We start from the raw sequence: 21,506 nt of genomic DNA, 5'->3' as shown, positions 1-21,506 counted from the left end.
CCATTGTATATATCTACCACATTTCGTTTATCGATTCTTTATCTGTTGGTGGACATTTGGGTTGTATTCACCTTTCACCTATTGTGGATAATGTTTCCAGGAACATTAATGTACATACTTTTTTTAAAGGAGCTATCTAATAACTTATTTAGTATGTATACCTAGGAGCGGAATTGCTGGGTCACAGGATATTTGTAATCCCATTTTACCAAGTATTTCTAGATGGCTCATCAGAATGGCTGTACCAGTCTACCTTTCATCAGCAGTGCACGAGAATCCCTATACCCAGACATCCCACCAACACTGATTGCTTTCTAATTTTTGCCAGTCTAAGAGCTGTGAAATAATACCTATTTTTCTGAATACAAGATACTGTTTGAAACCTCTCTCATGTTTAAAGACCTCCAGAGGAGGCTCTGTGGGCATTCCCCATCATCTTCTGCCCTAACCTTTAACCAATTCATTATTAGGAAACTATTCTAACCTAAATCTTTCCTGCTGCCAATGAACTCAGCTCTTACTCTGTTTTATCAAGAATGGCATAGGAAGGAGCCCTTTGCTTTCTGCAATCTCATTTTGGACTGTTTTCTCTTCCAGCCTCTAACCTCAGTAGAAACCTCCCCAGAATCCACTACCCAGGTCTCAGACTCTCCTGAGTCTCTGCCAAGCGTGACCGTGACAACAAGCTCTGAATGCAGTAGCCCAGAGATGGACAGGCTGGTCTCCTTTAAGTACAAGCAGCATCAAATCTCCCAGCACCTCATTCAGGGGAAAATATCAAAAATTTCTCTGCCTACAAAATCCCAGAGCTCCTTGGAGAGTCTGAACCCAACCTGGACTTTGCTAAAGAATACCATGAAGAAGGAGCATCTGATGTCAGAGCTGTGCACCAAGATGCGACTGAGGGAGAAGCTCTCCTTGCTCCCAGCTCACCACAGTCCAAAGCTGAGTAACCAGTCACGTGAGTACCGGTGTGTACAGGGATGTGCCAAGAGCTTAGGGGATGGAGTAACCAATAGGACCAGTCCTCATCTTAAGGGAGCACTCAGCCTGAGGGGGGCGCTGCAGTCCCTGCCCTCAGAGGGACCCCAGTCTGATGGTGGAGACTAGTCCCTGTCCTTAGGGAGTCTCTAGTCTTATTGATAAGATAAGAAAAATAAAAATAGAGTGCTATGTTTCAGTACCCTCTTCAACATTTCCTGGTTCTCATTCGGTTGAGGCCCAGTCAGCTCAGCCTGTGCCACTTGGGGGCATTCAGTATGAAAAATCAGGGAGAGAAACTATTTGGAAGAAAGGAGTAATGGCTAATTCTGATTTGAGAGCTTCCACTAGTTTTAGGTCAGGGGACCCTGGTGGGAGGTGGCCTTTGCCAGGAATCTGTCTGAGGCCAGCAGCACAACTTGATGATGTCAATGACTTTGCCGTTCCAGAACACCCCTCCCTCACCCAGGAGTGCTACTTCCACAGGCGAAGCTCTGGCAAAAAGAGGCAGCTGGACGTCTCCTCCCTCCTCCTGTTGCAGAGTTCTCACGGCCAAGATGTTTCTCCGAATGATCTGCTGGTGGTGGCCACTCCAGCCCGCCTGGATCCAAGGCCCGGCCGAAGCCATACAGGTGCTATGAGGGACCTGTGTAGACAGAATCAGGAAGCATACCGTCACTGCCTGATCTCTGGCCAAAAAGGATGTGAGAGGAAGTAGGTAGGCCCACCCACATTCCCTTAATGTTTCGGGTGCCTTGGCAGGCGCTATGTGTATATATTTATGGAATGTTGGGTAGGCACATGGATGGATGGATCGATGACAACATAAAGGTAAGTAGACGGTTAGGACTAACCTCAGTCAAGACGTGACCCCTTTGCAATGTCTATTTCTGCTGTGACTGATCTGTCCCCACTGCTTAAGTGCACTCTGCCTTGTCTTCCACTGATGGCTAAAATTAAGACAGTCATAACTGATGATCCCAGAAGTAGAACCATGTCAACCATGAGGGATTGATTTCCACACCTTTCATGCTGTGCCCGCCTGGCCTAGGTCCAGGTCGCTTGTCCCCAAAGCTGGCCCTGTCAAGGTGTATACTGAGGGGGCAGAACAACAGGACAGTGGAGGCTGAGAAGATTTGGAAACAAAGGACTTGAAGCTTTGACTCCACTCTGTGAAAGGCCCAAAGAGATAGCAAGGAGCCCTCTGTCAGAACTTGAGTGCTTCTGAGGAAGGTGGGTGTAAAATTTAGGAGAGCTCTACATGTAGCCTCATGTATAGTAGAGGGATTTGTGATGTTTAGCTGCCTAAAGAAGAAGGCTATACATTTTAACCATCTCCCTTGCTCCTGCCACCTAAAGCAGACTGTGACCAGACAGTCTGACCTGGCCCCCTCAAGAGCAGTGGCTCACACCGCAGGAGGGCCAGCGAGGAAACATCAGCCCATAGGTACCACTTTGGGTGATGAATGCATATTCAGCATAAAAATGCATATTCCAAGGCCTGCGCCCAGAAATTCCCATTCCATAGGCCTGCGGCGGGTGGGGCAGGAATCTGCATTTTAAGAAGCTCCTCTAGGTGATTCTGATGGTCTTCTCACCACCCTTAGAGAAAAACTGGGCCTGGTGTTTCCCAAACTTCCCTGATGGTATAAATCATGTGGGGGCCCTTGTTAAGCCTTTGGTTTCCTAGGCCACACCCCTGGAAATTCTGACACAAGAGGTTTGGGATGGAGCCCTGGGAATTTGTCTTTTGCGTAAGTCTCTCCAGTGTGGTAGCGAGCACTGCCCTCCGTCGCCACTCAGGCCTGGGCAGAGGGATCTGTGACAGCCAGGCCTGGCCTGTGGGCCTGTTTTTGGAACAAAACTCCCCGATCTTTACGGAGCTCAAACCCACTCGCACTATCTTTGGTTCATTATTTTCCAGTACTGGAATTTTAAGTAAAGATAGGGTTACCTAATTATTTCTATTTATGCTCGTACTGTTAAAAGAAGGGAGGTCATGTAGCAGCTTACAGTGACAATTTGGATTCAGTATGACTGTTAAAATGAAGTTGTAATGATCAGAAGCCACACGGAGAAAGGGAGGAGATAATTATGTTAAGAGGGTGTGATCGAGTGCTTCCTGCATTGACCACTGAATTTGGCTCTGAACCTCTTAGCAGAAAGGGCCAAACACAGCATTCTGTTTTGATCTTTTTTGTCTCCCCAGTCAGAACAGAAACTCCCTAAGGACACAGACTATGTCTCCACCATCAAACTAGGGTCTCCATGGAGTCAGGGCCTTCATTCCTGCCCCTTCCCCCAACTCCCAACCCGGACCAGGCACTCCTCAAAGATTGGGACTGGTTCTGTTGGTTACTCCATCCCCTGAGCTCTCGGCACATCCCTGTATGTGCTTGCACTCGTGAGTGGCTACTCAGCACCAGCTTTGGGTTGTAGCGAGCTGGGAGTGAGGAGAGCTTCTCCCTCAGATGCATCTTGGTCTGACATGAGACGCCTCTTCTTTGTGTCATTGTTTAGCAAAGTCCACTTTAGATTCAGACTCCCTGAGAAACTCTGGGATTTTTGTAGGCAGAGTTTTTGATATTTCCTCCTAAAGGAGTAAAGATAAGTTTACTCACCTAGCAAATACATAGGTCTTTAGGACGTACTTCTTTCCCTGGCTCTAATTTCTAAGAGGGGTTTGTCATGTGGTCATTATAGACTTTTACTACCATAGCGGACAATGACTGAAGGCGCTGACATGTTTTTTTTATGAATTTTAACGAAGGTAATAATTATACTTTTTTGGTAGCCTACCACATAGGTGCCAGCACTCTTCTCGATATGTGTTTTATTTAATTTCCTTCCAATCACAATTGTGCACTTTAGAAAAGAAAAAACCTAAGGACCAAAGAGCATAAGGCTTAACATTCAGGAGGTCCCACGGCTTTCAAGTGGGGGAGCAAAGATCTGAGTCAGATGTTTCTGATTCCCAAGCCCCAAGCTCTTAAAGCCACACTATCTTTCTTTCAAATGGCATTTTTAATACTAGTCTTCAGTTAGAGCTGAGGGCATAATAAATGGCTCTTTGCTGAAGGCATTTCCGCAGGTAGCAGAGATGGCCAAGACTAAGCAGGGCCTCCTAGATTTTCCTGTGGAGCCACCAGATCTCAGAGCAGGCCCTCTGCTTTTAGGTAAAATAATGGCTTCTAAAAATTCCCGACTAATCAGACCATAATGGACTACACATACAAGGCAAACTAGCCAAAGTCTAATTATGTGCAGCTGAATGCCTGTCTATTAACACACTGATTTACAAATGTGGCGTGGGAATAGGGCTTCTGCATAATACGTAGTGTTTGAATGAAACAAGGAAAGAGCAGAGCAGAGGTCCAAATTACTTGGGAGGTGTAATAATAACGCCTTCCATGCATCAAGTTTACGTACCATATCTCTTGTAATCCTCAGGTCCACGCTGTGAGGTTGGCAGGGCAGATATTATTATCTTATCATCAGTTTGCAGGTGAAGAGAATCAAGGTTTGGGGACAGTAGATGACTGGTACAACCTCACACGAGTAATGGGCTCTGGACAAAGAGCCCGATGTTTCTTCCTCTGTTCCACTCTGCCATGAACTTAGAGCCTGTCCTGACCCATGTGAGGAATGGAGCCCTGACAAATTCCTGCATCTTCCTGCTTAAATCACTATAATCTCATCATCTTTCCTCTGGGTCTACTTTCACAGTGGGTCGGTCACTGAGACCAGGGTTTCAGATCCGTGAAAAGTTAGGTTTAAGGGATAAATGGCCCATTTTGTAGGAATTTAGTGATAATTAAAAACTTGCTAAAATGGGCTGCCTGGCACCTTACTGAATAAGTGGTAGCTGCAGTGATATGACGATGATGGTGATGATAATGATGGTGATGATGATAATAATACTGTGCTGATGGTGATGAGCCCAGCATGGACTGGACAAGACACACTTGCTTTCTGTGTACTAAAAGCTTTGCATACATTATATCAATCCTCAAAGCAACTCTTTGTGGTGAGTACCTTTGTTATTCTCTTTTTTCAAATGAGGAGACCAAGATTTAGAGAGGTTAAGTAACTTGCCCAAGGGCACACAGACAGTGAGAGCTCCTAAGCCTGTGCTCTTAACCACTACCACTTATCTCCAGCCAGCCATGTTGGCAACTCTTAAATGATCCCTATCAATTTGGGGGCTGTAAGGATACAGGAAGATGATGTTGTGTAGGTAAACTGGGTTTCTGGTGCTATGGATGTGAGTCACCTGAGTAATTCCTGACCCTCTAGATGGGAATGGTAATGATGAGTTCATTGACGTGAATATTCTAGTGGCCATTTTAAAGGAAAATCTAAGAAAAATCTTTTTCTTTTTTCCAGAATCAGACTGGATCTCTGCCATTTTTTCCCTTTCCACTTCTTACTCCCAGGAAATGATTTATCTTTTCCTACAGTGTCTATAATGTCCATAGAATTAACTGAAAGTTTTATTTCCTCAGCTAGATATCCTGATCTTGTAATGACCTCCCCTTAGCCCCACTGAGGCCAACAGCCTTGCCTTTTGTGTCTTCCCAGTTAGCTTACAGCGCTGTAGGACCATGACTTCTGGGAGTTACTGGTGCTGCCCCAGGACACACCCCATTTGCCCCACTAGTGGCATTCCTATGGGTCACTCACGTGGCACCAGCATCCAGAACTCTCCCCCAGATACAGCAATGTGAGGGGAGGAGCGTTCAGAGAAGGACTCAAAATTTCCAGGAGTTCAAAGCCCTCCGTCCACCAATAGGCTTGTGTCAGCTGGTCTTCAACTGCAAAGAGAAAAGAGAGAAAGGGCTAGGCATGATGGAGAACTCTGGGCCCTGAGTAAGGGAGTTGGGGCAGTTGTAACTTCACCAGGTAAAGACCACACCTTCTCCCAGCCCAGCCACCTCAGTGCCCAAACGTCATCCTGCTGCCTCCCTTACCAGCCCAACTCAATCCCGCCAGCGAAGACAGAGGAGAGGTGAGAGTGTCTAGCCTGCAGGTGATTCTTCCGTCGACCTGCAGAAATGATGCATTTTCCCTTCAAGTGTACATTAATAAAATAAATTGCCATGCTCAATGCCGGGACAAGGAGCCTGATCCAGAGTGAGAATGGGACGGGGAGGGGAAGAGACAGTTCTCCCGAGATCCCCTCGTTAAGAAAGCTCCAAATCCACTGAAAATGTGTCAGGAGCCTTTGAAGAATTTCTTTGGATGAATGGTTTACAGTGAGCCCTACCCTCTTGCTGGGAGCCCAGAGCCTCAGGTGGCCCTTTAGGGGGCGCTGTGGCTGCCGTGTCTCTGCCCAGCATGGACCCTGGCTAGCCTCCAGGCATGACATCTCACTTTTTCTGCCAGTTCAATCTCCCCCCTCTCCAGGAATGTAACCCAAGATTTTTGCCTCACTTGACCTTCCTGAGTCAGATCCCTGGACAGAGCGTTGGAGGAGGAGTATGGGGAAGGGGTGGAAGAAGGGTGAGGTCTGTAGTCAAGCACCTGCTTCACAATGGTGACCCAGCTTTGCCTTATGGATTCCCAGAGGAATGAATTTCTGGCCTCAAGGATGTCAGGGGATTCTGGGATGCTTGAAGATTACAGTACCCCTCAGGCGAAAGACCTGCAGTATGTAAGATATTGAATGGAGAAGTTGGACTCAAGCCATTTGTGTCCAACTGTAAAGCACACACGTGTACACAACACCTTCTGCTCCACCTAGGCCTGGTTTTCAAGGGCTGCTAGTGTAGGGTTCTTTTTAGTAATTAAGTCAAGGCCCACCTGGATGGCAGAAGAAGGAAGCCCTGGTTATCACTGGGCAGACTAGTAAAAGCTTAACTGTCACCTCAAGTCGTCCCCCGCTACCCCTTCACTAGCCCATTCTCGATGCCATTTAGAAGGCTCAAAATAGACTGATCTGAGGCCGGTTCTCCCATTGTCACTATCAGGTTGTCATGCATCATAACCCGGCCCAGGCAGAAGATGTAAGACTTGCTAAATGGGGCTTCCCAGAAGCTCTACAGCTCTGCCTTTTCCTCCCTAGTCACCAGCTCCAGGCAGCCAAGGTTCCTGATGATAAAAAGGAAGTCTCTTAATAAGGTGAAGTCAGAGTTATTTGTCTTCCCAAGGGACAGTTTGGTACCAGCACCTTTGATCCTAGAAACAGGTCAGCTTCATGGACATGCAATCTATGCGGTCACCAGGGCCCTATACTTAGAAGGGCCCTGCACTTGGTTTAATGCTCTGTTTAATGCTCTTGAAATTGTGAATAATTTTTGAACAAGGCACCCTGCATTTTCATTGTGCACTGGGCCTGCCAAATGATGTAGCCCGTCCTGCCTGGAGACTAACAGCTCTGGATTATCCAGGGAAAAGGCAAAACGGCAGGCGGCCTTCCTAGGCCCCCCCACCTCCTGCCTCTTCACCCACAGGGCTCTGCAGAGCAACTCTCTACTGAATGCTTGTGGGGGACAAAAAATGCTTTTGGCAGTCCTTGCCCCCGTGGAGTGTGCAGTGCAGTAAGACAGGTCCACGAAGAACAATCCTGAGTTAAGTGCGACTAAAAAAGTGTCAGTAGATGAGAAGGAAATGCCCTCACACACCCAGCTGGGAGGATGTAGTCCACTTCATTGGAGAAGGCGATATTTGAGGTGGCAGGAAAAATAAATAGGATTTTAAAAAGTGGACATGAAGTGTGGGACTGAGGTATGGAGGCCTGGAAGAAAATAACAACCCTGAACATGATCAGGAAGTAGTCTAGTCCAATTTGGTTGGACCAGAAAGGAAAATTGGGAGATGACAGGGGAAAGATAGCTTAAGAGACCATATTGGTGACCCCAGGGCCCTTTGTTTAAATTGCCATTACTGCACTCCTCATGATGGTGGACTCGTTTGCATGGCTGTCTCCCCACTGGACCGTACCACGTCTTTACATCTTTATATCTCCCGAGTTTAGCCTAGTGCCTCGGACATAACAGGAATTCATTAAATATTTACTGAATGAGTTAATATTGTGGAGGGTCTAAAATGTTATCCTGGGAAGTGTTTGCCTTGTTCAAGTGAGCAATGGGAAACCACTGAAGGTTTTTGAATGGGAGAGAGATTTCAGTGTTAGAAAGATGAATCTGGTAGTAGATGGTAGGATGGATGATTGGCAAGGCAAGAGACTGAAGGTGGGAGAGCATTAGGAGGCTCGGATGATGGCCCAGGGTCAAGCCCTTGCAGCCCCTGTTAGGATGGCTGACTGTGGGGAGGAAAAGCAGGAGGCAGGTGAGAGAAACACTGTAGAGCTGGGACGTGGCAGCTGGACAAATGGAGGGGAGAACAGAAAGGGAGCAAGAAAGATGGCTTCAAAAGAACGGAGTCCCCTGAGAGAAAATAGAAACACTGGGAAGAGGAGCTTTTGGAGGATGGAGATCCGGGTTCTGTTTCATAAAGCTGCTGTATGAATTCCTGTCCCCAGATGGATTTAAAAGAGCAATACTGAAGGAAAGGTTTCCAAACACAAAAATGATTTTCCTAAAGACCAAGTTGTTAAAAATAGCCATCTTGATTGGGCAGGCTTTCTTGGTCCCCAGGTTCAGAACTACCTGGGCAGCTCAAACGACATGTGGCCCCCACCCCCCGGCCCAAATTAGTCAGGGGTGGGGGTGTTGACCTGTATTTAGAAAGCTCTCTCAGAGGGTTCTGATGCATAGCTCTGTTTGGGAGCCACTTCTGGCTCACCCCACACTGGACAGCCCCTAACACACCTGGAACAGGCCAGGGAACTCTCCCCCAGCCTTAAAAGGCGATTTCAGATTCCAGTTTTCCTTCTACTCTGGCAGGGAAGGCGAGTCAGGCAGATTGGCAGCTGTTCCAAGCGTTGTCCCCGACCCATCCTGGGTTATTACATGAGCTGAATGTAATCATTCACAACTCCTGTCTTTACAGCTGGCATGTCACTTAGCTTAATTACAGCACACAGTGGCATTTCAACTCAAGGAATCTAAAAAAGCAATAAAACGGGTTTTGCAAATTGTTAGGAAGGCAATGAAGACCTTGGAACTGCAATTTATGAAGCATTGCTTTAAATTATTTTGCATTCTCCTGCCATGACTCTTAAGTTATTAACCAGCAGCGTCAGAAAGCCAAGCAGGCCACGTGTCACATAGAGGGTGTTACATGTTTCCGAGCATACACGGTGTGCTGGGGAGGTGGCTGGAGGCTCCAGGAGCTGCCTTGGGGTGGGAGGGGTTGTCTTTGTTCTGAGCATGTGTTCTTCCCATCAGGCACCTGCCAATCACGCTTCCACCATAACTCTCCCAAACCATGGGCTCTGACTGGTCTGGGGTGACCTTCAGCAAGGACCCCCTTCCTCTTTACTCCCGGACATCCACTGTTCCAAAAAGGCACAAGGAAAGAAACGTGGAAGAGCAAAACAAGTCCTTTTATATCCAGGATTGGTGCCTGGCTTCTCTGGCTCATTGAGTTCTTTTCCTGGTTTATTTCCTGGTTCCTCTTAATCTTTGAGAATGTACTTCTTGGGCAGCCATTTAAAGGAAAAGACTGTGACTGTGGTGTCTCTCCACCACCCTGCTTTCTCAAGCCTAGGAGTCTTAGGAATGATAATAAAAAGGGACCCTGTCCGTCTGAGAAGGGGGCAGAAGCAGCAGGAAGTGGAGCAGGCAGCGCTGAGACAGATCCCTTTTGCTGTGAGCAACATTGGTCAGCACGATAATTGGGAGCAGAATGCCAGCTGCCTCAGCAGCCATGCCAGGCGGGAGAGCAAACACCGAAATCCTGTTGGCAAACCCAGCAGGGCCGTCGCAACATGGCCAAAGCAAATAGGGGCTGAGGCCGGCCCACTGCAATGGACTCTCACTTCCCCCTTGGATCCGGCAGAGAGAGAGACTGAGCCAGCTAAGCCCACGTATAGGGAATCAAGTAGCCATGGGGATGCTCATACCCATCCCTGGGCTGGGGTCCGAGCTGGACCCTTGCTCTCCTTGCCATGGTCTTTCATTTGGCACAGACTGAGGAGAGTCTGATAATGATACAGCATTTTCACGGCTATTCCTTTGTTTATTCTTCAGCAGTCCTGTGAGATCAGTATTATCCCCATCTTCCAGATGAGAAAACTGAGGCCAGGGGAGATCAAAGACACAGAGCCAGGACTTAGTCTCGGGGCCTCTGCCTCACTGTCTGCTGCACTTCTCATTCCCTCCCCCCATGTCAATTCCCACAGTCCCTTCCTGGCAGAGCTCCCACAGTCTAAAGGGGACTTGAGTTCTTTCCATTTCATAGCTGAGAAGCAGAGGCTCAAAGGTGGGTTGGGGGGGCGTATTTTTGTTTTTAGACCAAGACACAGCAGTTGACATCCGTGATTCTGTCTGCCACACCCACCAGCACAACCGGAGGCCCAGTGAGATTAATATATTTACGAATAGTTTCAATTCTTTGGATATTTCAACAGACTTTTTTCCTCCCTTTTTTAAACAAGAAAGATCTGAATAAATATCTCTGGTTTTCATGTAATAACGTGGTTGTATGTGGACACGGCCTTGTTAGACCCTCTTATGACCTGCAGCCTCTTGATGTCTCTAGGATCCGAGGTACCTATGAAAATTCATACCCTTGCCGCCTCGTTGGAAAATTTATATTTCGTGGAGAGATGCACAGTAGCTATATTCATATCCGATAGAAGGACTGGGCTCCTATTGAGAGAAGAAAAGCCAGCTGTTGGATTGGCTGTTCCCTTCTGGGTCCCCATTCCTCCACAGATTTCCTGGTTATTTGAAATTTCCTGATTATTCTCCAACGTGCCTTTTTGAGGGGAGGGAAGGACAGGAGAAGGAAAGAGGAGTCGTTTACTGGATTCGGATCCTATAACCAATCCTTTTTCTCCTAGCGTTTTCATTTGCTCTGCTTCTGGGGACTTTGCCGGGAAATACCACTTGTCAGAAGGAGCCCGGGAAAGTGGAGGTGGAGGGCGTGACTGGAGCAAGTCCTCTATTCCCCGTCTCTGGAGGGAAAACTTAGAGGGCAGGTGGGGCTGGGGGTCCCCAGGAGAGAGCGAGGCCTGTGCGGGACTAGTTTGGAGATTCTGCTGGAGAAGGTGCGCGTGGGAAAGGCGCAGCCGGGCGAACTTGCCGGGAATTGGAGATTAGGACGCGGGGAGAAGAACACCTCGCTCCCCACGACACAGGCCCGTGTTGCTGTTCTGAGTACGGCTGACCCGGGGCGCTGAGCCCCGCGCTCTTCGGCGGAGAGGAATCCCGGGTCGACCGTTACTCACTGCGTGCTTCGCCGACACCCTCACACGCGCTGTCCCGCCCGAGCGCCTCCCGGCACCACCGGCGCCCGGACCGGGAACTCGGCCCTGCAGCTGCCGGCTGCGCGGGGCCCAAGGGCTCCCGGCAGGAGAAGCCGGGCCTTCGCGCCAGCGAGGTCTGCGGAGGATCCGCCCCGGCCGGGAGAAGCAGGACGGAGGCGCGGGGAGCTGCGCCTGCGCGCGCAGTGGAAACGCTCAGCGCGGGGCCGCCACCCGCCGCTTCCCTGTCGCTCTCCTCCCAAAGCCGCCGAGGTGGAGTCGGCTCCCCAGGAGGAGGGAAATCGGCTTCCTCCGGTATCCACTTAAGAATTCGTGTCACTGGGGTTTATTTAGCGCGTATTATGTGCCAAGCGCCGGGGCAAAGCACTTTACGAGCTTTATTATCCCCCCAACCACCCGATGAGGGGGCTACGATGCCCATTTACAGATGAGAAAACTGGGTCCGAGAGGCGCAGTAAACCAATATGTGTCGGAGACAAGACAGAACACTGCGGTGCCTCCAAGGCCACGCGGGACCTCGGTGCGGCCCTTCTGGGACCACGGTTGCTTGAACTTGAACCGTGTGCTCGGAATTAGTTTCCAGTATGAACATCAGTTTAAAGCCACGCAGGGGAACAGAGCCTTCCAATGGGGTCACCTCCCTCCTGTCGCTGCTCCCATAAGAACTCTAGAGGAAGACAGGCTAGGAACGTCAGTTACCCCGGTTTCACAGAGTAGGAAACACGCTCAGCAAATCCGGCTCACAGCTAGTCCGGAGATGAGCTCCAAGAAGCTCTTCTGATGTCCTAAACCCAGGAAGAGCTTTCAGCCAGGTCCCTCTCCTGAGTTATTTTTGTCTTCCATGTAAATGGGGTGCTGAAAACACAGGCTGCTGGGAGTGTCTCTGCCCACAGTAGCTACAAATTGCTACATCTGCCCCTTCTCAGAGTCGTTAGATCTCTTGGTGGAGGGCTGTCTCCTGGACGTTAGAGAAAAGGCAACTGAGCTCCTGAGCTCTCTCCCTCTCTCCCTCCCTCCCTCCCTCCCTCTCTTCCTTCTGCTCAGGGGGCTGTGGAGAAGAGTGGAGTTGGGTGTTTCTTCTTTGATTCGCTTCTCAGTCACTCTAGTCACTTGGCTGCGACTGGGCAGAGGGCATGAGGCAGAAGGTTTCTCTGGGACGTGTGCAATGGAAGCCTTGGCAAGGTCTGAGAGGAAGCTGAGGCTAGCGGGACACTATTGCAGCCGCTGAGAGCTGGGTTATGCTGTGCTAGGTGCGTCCCTGTGTTGATTTGACTCCAGCATCTCCTCTGTAGCTGTAGGATTATCTCCCTTTTACAGGCGAGGAGACTGTGCTCAGGCAGATGAAGACACTTGCTGGGACCCGAAGCTGATGGGAAGTGGGATCCGGGCTTATGCTGGATCTGTCTGACCTCACAGTTTCTCTCTCCTGGGCTTATGGCCCAAGAATGGCTTCGAATTGGGAGTCAAACAGGTTCCCTCCACACCTTCTTCAACATTAAAAATGATAGCCATAGTAATCAGGTTCATAAAGTTTAGTGACCAAGTCCTTCCTAAGGAGTGAAGATTTCCACTCTTGTCCTGCATGCACCCTCAGCCCTTCACGGATTCCCAGTCTCCCCTCGGAGGGATGTCCTTCAGGTGATTCTGAGGGGTTGGGAATCAGGCTGGTAGCTCCCAGCCCTTATCTGCTCCCCCCATCCCCCAAGCTTGGGACCATTTCCAAAGTTGCTTGAGAGGCCCCAGTGAACTTTATCTTTATCTGGGACGAGAGAAACAACGCCCCAAGGGATGTTCCTTCCTTGGCCTGGAGTGGGCAGAGTGGCTGCCCCCAAGGAAGGCCACCGCTGGATTCCTAGCAGGAGAGAGCAAGAGGGTTTCAGAACTTCCCTCCTCTCGGCCCCACTCCTTTCCTCCCTCCCTCTCCTGGCTACCCCCTCGCCTTGCTAGTCCCACCAGTTTCCAACGTGCAGAGGATGTTTACCCTCCGGAGCAAGGCCAGGATGGCACTGAGGTCAGAAACCTGCTTCACCGCAGGAAGATACCTGAGGCGGGACCCCACCCACTCGCTCCGAGCGTGGCCAAGGGTGCGGAGATGGAGGCTGGGAAACTTCACCCCACCCGACCAGTAAACGCCTCCGTGACTCCCCAGCCTGCCAGGCATCCCTCCCGAGATCCGAGACCCAGCCCTCCTTCCCCTAGCACTGGCCAGGCCCGGACGCACGCTGAACCGCGGGAGACCGCTGAGGGGGCTCTGGGTGTCCCCACCCCACAGTGGCTGTCGGGATTGAGGTTCAGGGCTGTGGAGAGGGGGTTCCCATAAACCGCTTCAGCTCACCCCCTGTTCACTTTAAGACTTGTGCCCTGCCTGAGGCATCCCCTGCCAAACGGAAGGAGATTTCTGATCTCCTCCCCCCACCCCCCAACCGGGCTGAGCGACTCCTCTTCTCTCTTGGGGAGGAGGAGCCAGGAGGCAGAGGAAACCTGAGAACTTGCACCGTTCCACCGCCCAGGGGTTGGGGGTTCGGAGGGTTGGGAAGTGAATCCCAGTTTGCGGGGAAGAAGGGGTGGCAGCCTCCTCCCTCTCCTTCTCCAGGTCCTCCAAGGACTGATTCCCCGCCCTCAGAACCCAGAAGGGGTTAATATTTCACCAGCTACCCCCTTCCTGCCACCTGGAGGCTCCGGAAAGGCCCGTCCCCGAGCCCAGCCGCCAACTGGTCCCAGGTTGGGTCAGGCAGCCCCCAGGGTGGCCCCTCCTCACCTGCGCAGGCCCCCACCCCACGCGTCTGCCTGAGCACGTCGCCTCGGCCCCCGCCTGACCCCAGCACACTGATAAGCCCCCAGACGGCCAAACATCGTTAACTTCTTTGCTTTTCTAGATTTCTCTGCCTGTCCTTTCCCCGACCCAGAGCTGAGGGGTCGCCAGGGTGTGTGTCTGTATTTCTCCCAGGGGCTGGCCTTCGGAGCACCACACATCAGGCCTTTTGCCACACATGCTCTCCCCCAGCCTCATGCTTCTGGACTGGAACCAACTTTCTGTGAGACCCAGTTGGCCTAAAATAGTGTTCCTTCACCCTCTACCCCATCACAACTCTCCTTGCCGGTGTAGACTCTGCCTCAGAAGAGCTCCAGGAAACAGTAAAAATTAAGAGAGAGAAAGGGGAAGTTGATGTCAGAGAATGTCAACAGCAATTTCAGAAACTGAAGCTTAAAATCCTTCTCAGCTCAACCCTGAGTATGGGGGGAGGGAGAAGTGCTGGATTGTCCACTGGGACTGTGTAACCGAATAATGTTCTCAGTTTCTTATTTCCCTTTGCTTTCTTAGACTTTGCTCAAAAAAAAAAAAAAACCTCATATTGATAGGAGACAGTGTCTACACCAAAACAAGCTGTTGCTGGGAAACTTGAGGATGATGGTGTTTTTCCCCTGGTATCACGAAGCGTGGACAAAGGCCGTGTGGGTCACAGCCCCAGGTTCACAGACCATCTGTCCAGGGTGGAGGGAGCCACCCATAGAAAGCTGGTCATTCTCACAGCAGCTGCTTGCTTCATGCGCCCCCACTGCCGCCAGTGACACCAGTTCTGCCCTCGAATTCTCCCCTACCTCTCTTCTCCTCACTCCTTCTCCCAAGGAGAGGGCCCCTGGAAAAGATCCTTGGGAGACCGGCTCAGACCAAGGAGGCAGGATGGGGGCAGGGGGAAGTGGCATCCACAGGGAAGGGCAGAAGGGTCCCTGGGGGGGGGGGGGCGGGGGGCAAGGGGAGCTCTTCCTTCTCCCAGGGGCCACCTCCCTTTCTATGCAGGAGCTGAGCTGTTAAGCCCAAATGTTCAGTTTACACTAATTCAAGCAATTATTTAGACCAATTGGAACATTTTCTCACCTGAAATAATGCAATAATGGGACCAAAAAGTGAAATGTCGTTTGGTCGGAAATTAAGTAAGAAAGACCCTTAAGTGTCTCCTGGGAGAGGTTTTTTGACAAAAAAAGAAATAGATAATGTCATTATCTGAATAACGTTAAAAAGAAAACTTGAAAATTTGAGTTACCAAATCCATAACTCACTTCCAACAATTCTGAAGGGATAAAACTCCATGACAAATCTTGGGGAAAGTGTATCTCGTGTTCAAACCTGAGACACTGCGGTGAGGCGTTTTACCACGTCGACGTGCCCGCACCTTCGAAGTTGTTACCAAGTCCCGGCTGCGGGGACGACTCGGTAAACGTTAGCGGTGTCCTCGCCTCGCTAGGGTGGACCTGGCTCCTCACGGTGGAACTCTGCAGGGCCCGAGTGTCTCTTGACCTTTCCTCTAAAGATCTGCCTACGTTTTTGCCCAGTTTCCTGACTGGTATTTCAGGTACGATGAATGCACGCAAAACATTTTGTCTTCCAAAGAATTCCGGACAGTGGTGGAAATTCAGAACTGGAGAATAGGCTCCCAGCAGAACACGGGCGATGGCTTCTGGGCACGCCACGGGGAAACCTGGAGCGACTGAAAAGGGCTGCGTTTGCGACCCAGCCGGGACCGCGGAGCCAGCCTGCAGTTTTGAGGGGCAGCTGGCTGAGCGCCGGGATCCTGAAGGTGACGGGCGCCACTGGGGAGAGCCGGACGCGGCCTCGATGGTTCCTCGGGTCCTTCCAACTCTTCGCTTGCTTTCCTCACTCCCGACTCCAGCCCCGCCGACCCCAGCCCCGCCGACCCTCCCGCCCCCAGCCAGTCCTAGCTGTCCCACTCCTCTGTACCCTGGATCTCTGAGGACATAAGTGCATGGCGATCACTAGGTCCCGGATGGCCAAGGGCACTGGCTGCTTTCTCTCAGTTCACCAGGAACTGGAGGCCGAGACACAGACCGTCAACCTCTGCAAGGGTGGAAGGACGTTATCTCCAAAAGCCCAAGTGCCAGGTGCCTGGAAGGCTCATGTCTTAGACCTCGCCCCGATTGATTTTCTAGAGTATTGTGTGCTCCTGGGTGAAAGTCTGGTGACCTGCGGAGCGGTTTGCCCCGGGCTGAGACCTAGAGGGAAGGAGATGGCGCGGCGCCGCCGGGCCAGAGGTCTTAGTTCTGCGGCGCTCCCCGCCATGCCCTTCCCACCACAGTCCAAGGCCAGCCTTTTCGGGTCTTCTAATCTTAAGGGAGTCAGAGAAGATGAGGAAATGATTGAGAAAAAACAAATCTCTCCCCATTTTCCAATAAAGAGAGAATTCTGCAGGAGAAAAATCCAAGTGAGAATAATCTACACCCCATTCCATCCATTCTGTCCACCTCCGGGAAAAAGTTTTCGGGAAAACTCCAACACTATAAATAGAGAGAGAGATTTTAAATACTCCTCACACGCATAACTCCATTGACAAAATAAAGCCACAATCTCGCGTTTCAGTAAGATATCATAAAAGCAAATTAGTAAGAAACTAGATGAACAAAAAGCAACAAAGTGAGATGACGTGAACAGAGTTTTCTGAAAAAAGGACATACAAATTGCTCCAACACTATGAAAATAGGTTCAACTTCTAGGGACATTAAAAAATGCACAAGGACTTTGAAATGGCCTATTTCTAAGAATATATCACACAGATATACTTGCATATCCTCACAGAACAGCGTATATTGTGTGCAAATGCAGCAACAAAGGAAGAGAAAATTGGAAACAATCTAAATATCTGTTAATAGTTACCTGATTAAATAAGTTATGGCACATCCATACAACGAAATGAAGCCATTGAAAAGAAAAAGGCATTAGTAAAGATACAGAACCATCTTTAACACGTCTTTTTTAAAAAATAATAATAATAAAAGGCAACATACAGAGCCTTGTGCGTGGAAAGGTGCCATTTGTGTTAAACGCTATAGTCATAAGAAAACAGCTGACTGAACACAGCGGTTGCTTCTGGAAGGAGAAATGAGGTAAGAGGTGCAAGGAAGAACTACTTTTCAATGTATGTCCTTTTGTATACATTACTTTTTTTTTTTAACTTTGTATACATTACCTTTTGTATACATTACTTAGTTTTCAAAAGGTAGATTAAAACCTGGAAATTGTTATTTTAAGCTTTTTAACTATATGGGTAATATTTTTAACTATATGGGTAATAAAAGCCTATTATGGAAAGATGGAAAACATAAAAAAATTAAAAACTAATTACCCTTCCATTTATTCGGTTCTGATCTACACAACCTTTATAACAACTAAAATGTAGTCTTTTCCTAGATAATTAGAACTAATAAAAATCAGACCACTGACAATTCGTTTTAAATAATAAAAAGAGATTTTTTAATGAAGCAAGTTTGGGGAGTTGAACTCAACAAGAACCATTCGAAAGCAGTTCCTACCAGCTGGTAGTGCGAGTATAAGATTTATTGGGGGCGGGGGGGGGGGGGGAATGGAAACTAACTCTTTTGGCTCCCGGACCAGGTCTATAATTCAGAGATCTCCGACTGAAGACGAAAAGGGGAAATTAACTGCACCCTTCAGACGAAAAATTAAAGCCAAACTCTAACCGTTCATTTTCAAGTTGAAACATATGTACTGCTGCGGGGCTTCCCGACTTTTCCAGGTCGGCTCGGCTCCGTCGATCTTGCGTGCCTTTTCGCCGGAGACCCGAGGCGCCCGCTCTAGGAGATGCTGTTTCGGCGGCGACCCGGCCGGGAGTCGGCAGACGCAGGCGGGGCTGCCCGAGGGTGGGCGCCTCCGGAGGAACCAGGACCATCTGAGAATGGAGGCCGGGCCTGAAAGCACGCGCGCACCCCTGATGGGAAGGAATGTTCCTGGAGGGGCATGCCTCCCTCTGGGCCCCTCTGCGGCCTCCCCTCACCCCCAGGTGAGAGATGAGGGCCGGGACCAAAGAGCCCTTCGCTCCGCAGACCCATCTCGACCGCGGGGCCGGCTTCGGGCAATCCTACGGGGATGGACTGGCTCCTACGCATTAGTCAAAAGAAAGTCGACCCCTTGGCCGGTTATCCGAGGAGATGGTGAGGAAGGCAGCGGGTCTGAGGTTCTCACCTGGGGCGAGAGCGGGGCGGCCTCTGGGTCCTCTGCTTCCACCCGTTTCGGTTGGGGGGGCGTCTCTCGGCATTTGCTCTCGGCATCCCCGGACCGAGCAGCGACCGACGCCAACCCTTGCAGGAGAAACACGGGTCTGGGGTCAAACCCCTTCCCTACAACTTTACCCAAATCCTCCCCTTTTCTGCCTAGACCGGTGTCTCAGCTATCTTCTGAGTCTCTCTCGCTAAAAATTTAGGGAAACTGAGGCATAGAAAGATGAATGAGATTTGCTGGAATGGGGTCACGAAAGAGATCTTGGGGATGGTTTCTTGGTCAGCAGGATCCTTGGCAAACCTGGAGGATGCATTGTGTGAGGGGGAACAGACAGATAAGCGTGGCCCAATTTGGGGGTGGGGAACATCTGGGCTGGGGGAGGGAATGCTGGAGGACAGGGAGATCCCACCGCCCCGGATCCCCCACAAAGAGCTCCGGGGAGAAGGACCAGCAAGCCAACCTCCCAGGCTCCTTCTGTCTCCTCAAAGAGCCGCCTCTCAGAGACTGAAATGATCCAAACAGCACAGGAATTATAAACGGACTCGATTTGCCCCCAAACCAGCAATTTCCTCCCTTTCCTCCTTTCTCTCCCTTCCTGGGGATTCCACTACCCATTGTCAATCCCCTCCAAAGAAATTGCAGAATGAAGGAAAGATCAGAGTGAGCCCAGCAGGGCCCTCGGAATCTCGTTCCTCTGTCACCCTTCCTTCATTTGACTGGTATGGCTAAAAATGGGGGGAGGGGAGGGAGTTGGAATTGAGCTTTTCCCCAAATGTTCCAGCTTTCTTTATGTAAATGTGACTGTGGTTCTGTCACGTCAAGCAAGAGGAGATGACCAAGACTAAGACTAATAATAAAATAATGAAAATAAAGACTCTTTGGCTTTTGGGGACTTGAAAATTGTGGGTGCCCTCTGGTCCCGCTTCTAGTCTGTAACGTGATCAAGGAGATAAGATTAGAGTTGATAAAATTTCAGCATCTCTCAGGGCACTTTGTTGATAAGCAACAAACCAAAACACTTTCTTTCCAATATTCAATCAGTAGAGGGGAGAGGTCGGGGAGGGAGGGGGTGTCTACTCCTAGTTAAGGGCAAAAGGAGCCCACCCACTCTCTGCAGGAGTTAACAACTTAGGGAAAGTGAAAATTCCAGCCATTCAACTGTTGTTTGGCCGAAGAAAAGCCAAACAGTGGCTCTGGCTCATTTTTCTTGGAATTGGCTGAAGTGGCTGATTATTTTGGCATATTAGAAGGCCAACCTAGTGGGTGCTAAGCTGGGTGATCTGTATCTGTGTCAACATGGATTTTGGAGGTTCCCAGCCCCCGCTGCCCTCCTCCCAGTTCACTAGGATTTTCCCTCTGCTATGTGTGCACCGAAATTCCCCAATTTCTTAACTTCTATTTCCATCCCTCTTTGTCTATACATGCTTCGATTGGTTCATTTTTTCACAGACTGCATCCGTTTCTCTAAGGGGGCTCCTCTGGATTCAGTCTCTCAGGTCTGATCAAAGAATTAACCAGTCATGTGTTAATTGGCTCTTTCAAGTGCTGGGTCAGCGTATCTGTGTGTGAGGACATGGCTTCCTTCCGTGGTTCTGTCCCTCTGTCTTTTTGCAGGCAGTGCTTGTGGGCACTGTTCTGGAGGTCTTATGGAGTAGACAAATTTGTCTTCATGGGGAGGGTGGCCCGCCACTGCCTGTTTATTGCATTCCCACACACTTTGGAATGACATCAAATTTCTTTCCTTCTGAAACTGCAAATTTGAGTAAACCAGAGAGGGAAGAAGATTTTATTTTGTTTCAGTTTGAAGTCTCCAAGGCCCGGACATGAGTGAAAAAACCCCTCCAGGCTGAGACACAGACTTTACCCCCCATTCGGAAGGACCCGGGGGAATTTGAGGATGAGTCAGAACAGAGTTCTGGGGTCCAGAGGGACCTGAGGGGTGCCTGGAATCAGCCTCCCTTTTACTGAAATAATAATAATAGTATAATAATAATAACAGTAATAAAGTCTGGCATCCAAATCAAGGACGGAAATTAAAGAAGGCAAAAGGGAAAAGAAAACCAGGAAGAAAAAAAGCTGGAGGAGGCCTTTCTTAGTTCAGAACCGGCTCAGGGTAGGGCCCCTGGCGGAGCCTTCCACACCCAACTCTGGGGCCAAAGACTAAGAGAAAACAAGCTGTCCTACTGTTCTTCCTTAAGTTTCCCCTTCCTTTCTTTCACCCGAAGACCCACATTCTTCTCTGGGGCAGGAACCCAGACACAGTGCCAGAGTCTTGCACCCCTTCTCTGGTAGACCTCTGGGTGGGGGGCTCAAGTTGGCCTTGGATCCCAGCCTCTCTCCCACCGTCCCACCCAAACCCCCACTCTGCACTGCCTTGGTTTGGGGAAGGAGGCTGGCAAACAGGTGTCCCCACCATGAGTACCCAGGCTGCCCTCCCGCGGTACCTCCAGGTTCTCTTTCAATGGACATCTCCAGCTCCCCACCCCACCATCTCAAGAAGATTTTAAAACTGTAGACCCCCTGATGCTGTGGCCCAGCCCTGCAGCGCTAATGGCTCTACAGGGATCCGGCACTCATTCCAAGAAGGAGCCTGCTTTGTAGACGTGGGTCTGGAGTGAAGAGCTTTTAAAGTTAGACAGAAAGAGTATAAATCCCAGACGAGGGTAATTCCACGTTGCACAGCAGAGACCTTGTAGTGTGAGGCAAACAGGAATTGTGGGGATAAAGGCCGAATTTCAGAGGCCTCAGCATTAGGAGCAGCTGCCAGGTCAGCTGAAGCAAAATTCTAAATGTCTGTTTTGCAATGAGATGGCTTCACATGTCCTTTGCAGATATTGCAAAGTGATGAAAATAAATAGATATATATTTATAAATGTTAAACAAGTGACTAATATATATAGATGTGTGTGTGTGTGTGTGTATGTAAAACACCAGATTTTCTAAGAAAAGACCCCTGTCAAATCAGTGGTTGGGAAAACAAAATGCAGTCTCTTTGTACCCCTGGCTAGCTGAGTGAGCTCCCTTTAAGCTACAGCCACACTTATATTTCACCTCAAAACCTTCAAAGGATAAATATAAGTTTCATGAAAGTCTCTGGAGAGGGCCACAAGCAGCCCAGTACTCAGGATGGATTATCTGAGATTCAGTTTACGAGGGCAAATT

The 21,506-nt window shown here is 49.7% G+C and overlaps 1 protein-coding gene and 2 long non-coding RNA genes across 19 annotated transcripts in view; 1 reads left to right on the top strand and 2 right to left on the bottom strand.

The window, feature by feature from the left end:
- TTLL6 (tubulin tyrosine ligase like 6) overlaps nucleotides 1–10,518 on the top strand; it is a 47,408-nt gene extending 36,890 nt beyond the window's left edge. For 7 of the 11 annotated variants that reach the window (XM_070560594.1, XM_070560598.1, XM_070560602.1 and 4 more), the window contains 3 exons: nucleotides 598–961; nucleotides 1,431–1,699; nucleotides 5,368–6,089. In XM_070560594.1, coding sequence (XP_070416695.1) covers nucleotides 598–961; nucleotides 1,431–1,699 — 633 coding nt within the window. In that variant the 3' untranslated portion in view covers nucleotides 5,368–6,089. Of the gene's footprint in view, nucleotides 1–597; nucleotides 972–1,430; nucleotides 1,700–5,367; nucleotides 6,090–9,272 lie in introns of those variants that run through there. The other 4 variants (XM_070560599.1, XM_070560600.1, XM_070560597.1 and 1 more) reach the window with 2 other exon arrangements.
- On the bottom strand, nucleotides 9–11,501 carry LOC103559306 (uncharacterized). 7 transcript variants are annotated; one of them, XR_011523058.1, is made up of 6 exons: nucleotides 11,279–11,476; nucleotides 10,616–10,697; nucleotides 6,505–6,625; nucleotides 5,952–6,027; nucleotides 5,665–5,795; nucleotides 9–1,627 (listed from the first exon to the last, which is right to left on the bottom strand). It is a non-coding gene; the product is annotated as an uncharacterized lncRNA (long non-coding RNA). The 7 variants fall into 7 exon arrangements; XR_011523060.1 differs by having other exon boundaries at nucleotides 11,134–11,427; XR_011523062.1 differs by lacking the exon at nucleotides 10,616–10,697 and having other exon boundaries at nucleotides 11,134–11,498.
- A 6,402-nt stretch (nucleotides 11,502–17,903) lies between these two features.
- Nucleotides 17,904–18,929, bottom strand: LOC139073907 (uncharacterized). The gene is made up of 3 exons (XR_011523064.1): nucleotides 18,805–18,929; nucleotides 18,309–18,424; nucleotides 17,904–18,034 (listed from the first exon to the last, which is right to left on the bottom strand). It is a non-coding gene; the product is annotated as an uncharacterized lncRNA (long non-coding RNA).
- Between the last annotated feature and the right edge of the window lie 2,577 nt (nucleotides 18,930–21,506).

Source organism: Equus przewalskii, chromosome 10 (genome assembly GCF_037783145.1).
Source record: "Equus przewalskii isolate Varuska chromosome 10, EquPr2, whole genome shotgun sequence".
Taxonomy (NCBI): domain Eukaryota; kingdom Metazoa; phylum Chordata; class Mammalia; order Perissodactyla; family Equidae; genus Equus; species Equus przewalskii.
This window is presented reverse-complemented; position numbering and strand designations above follow the sequence as displayed.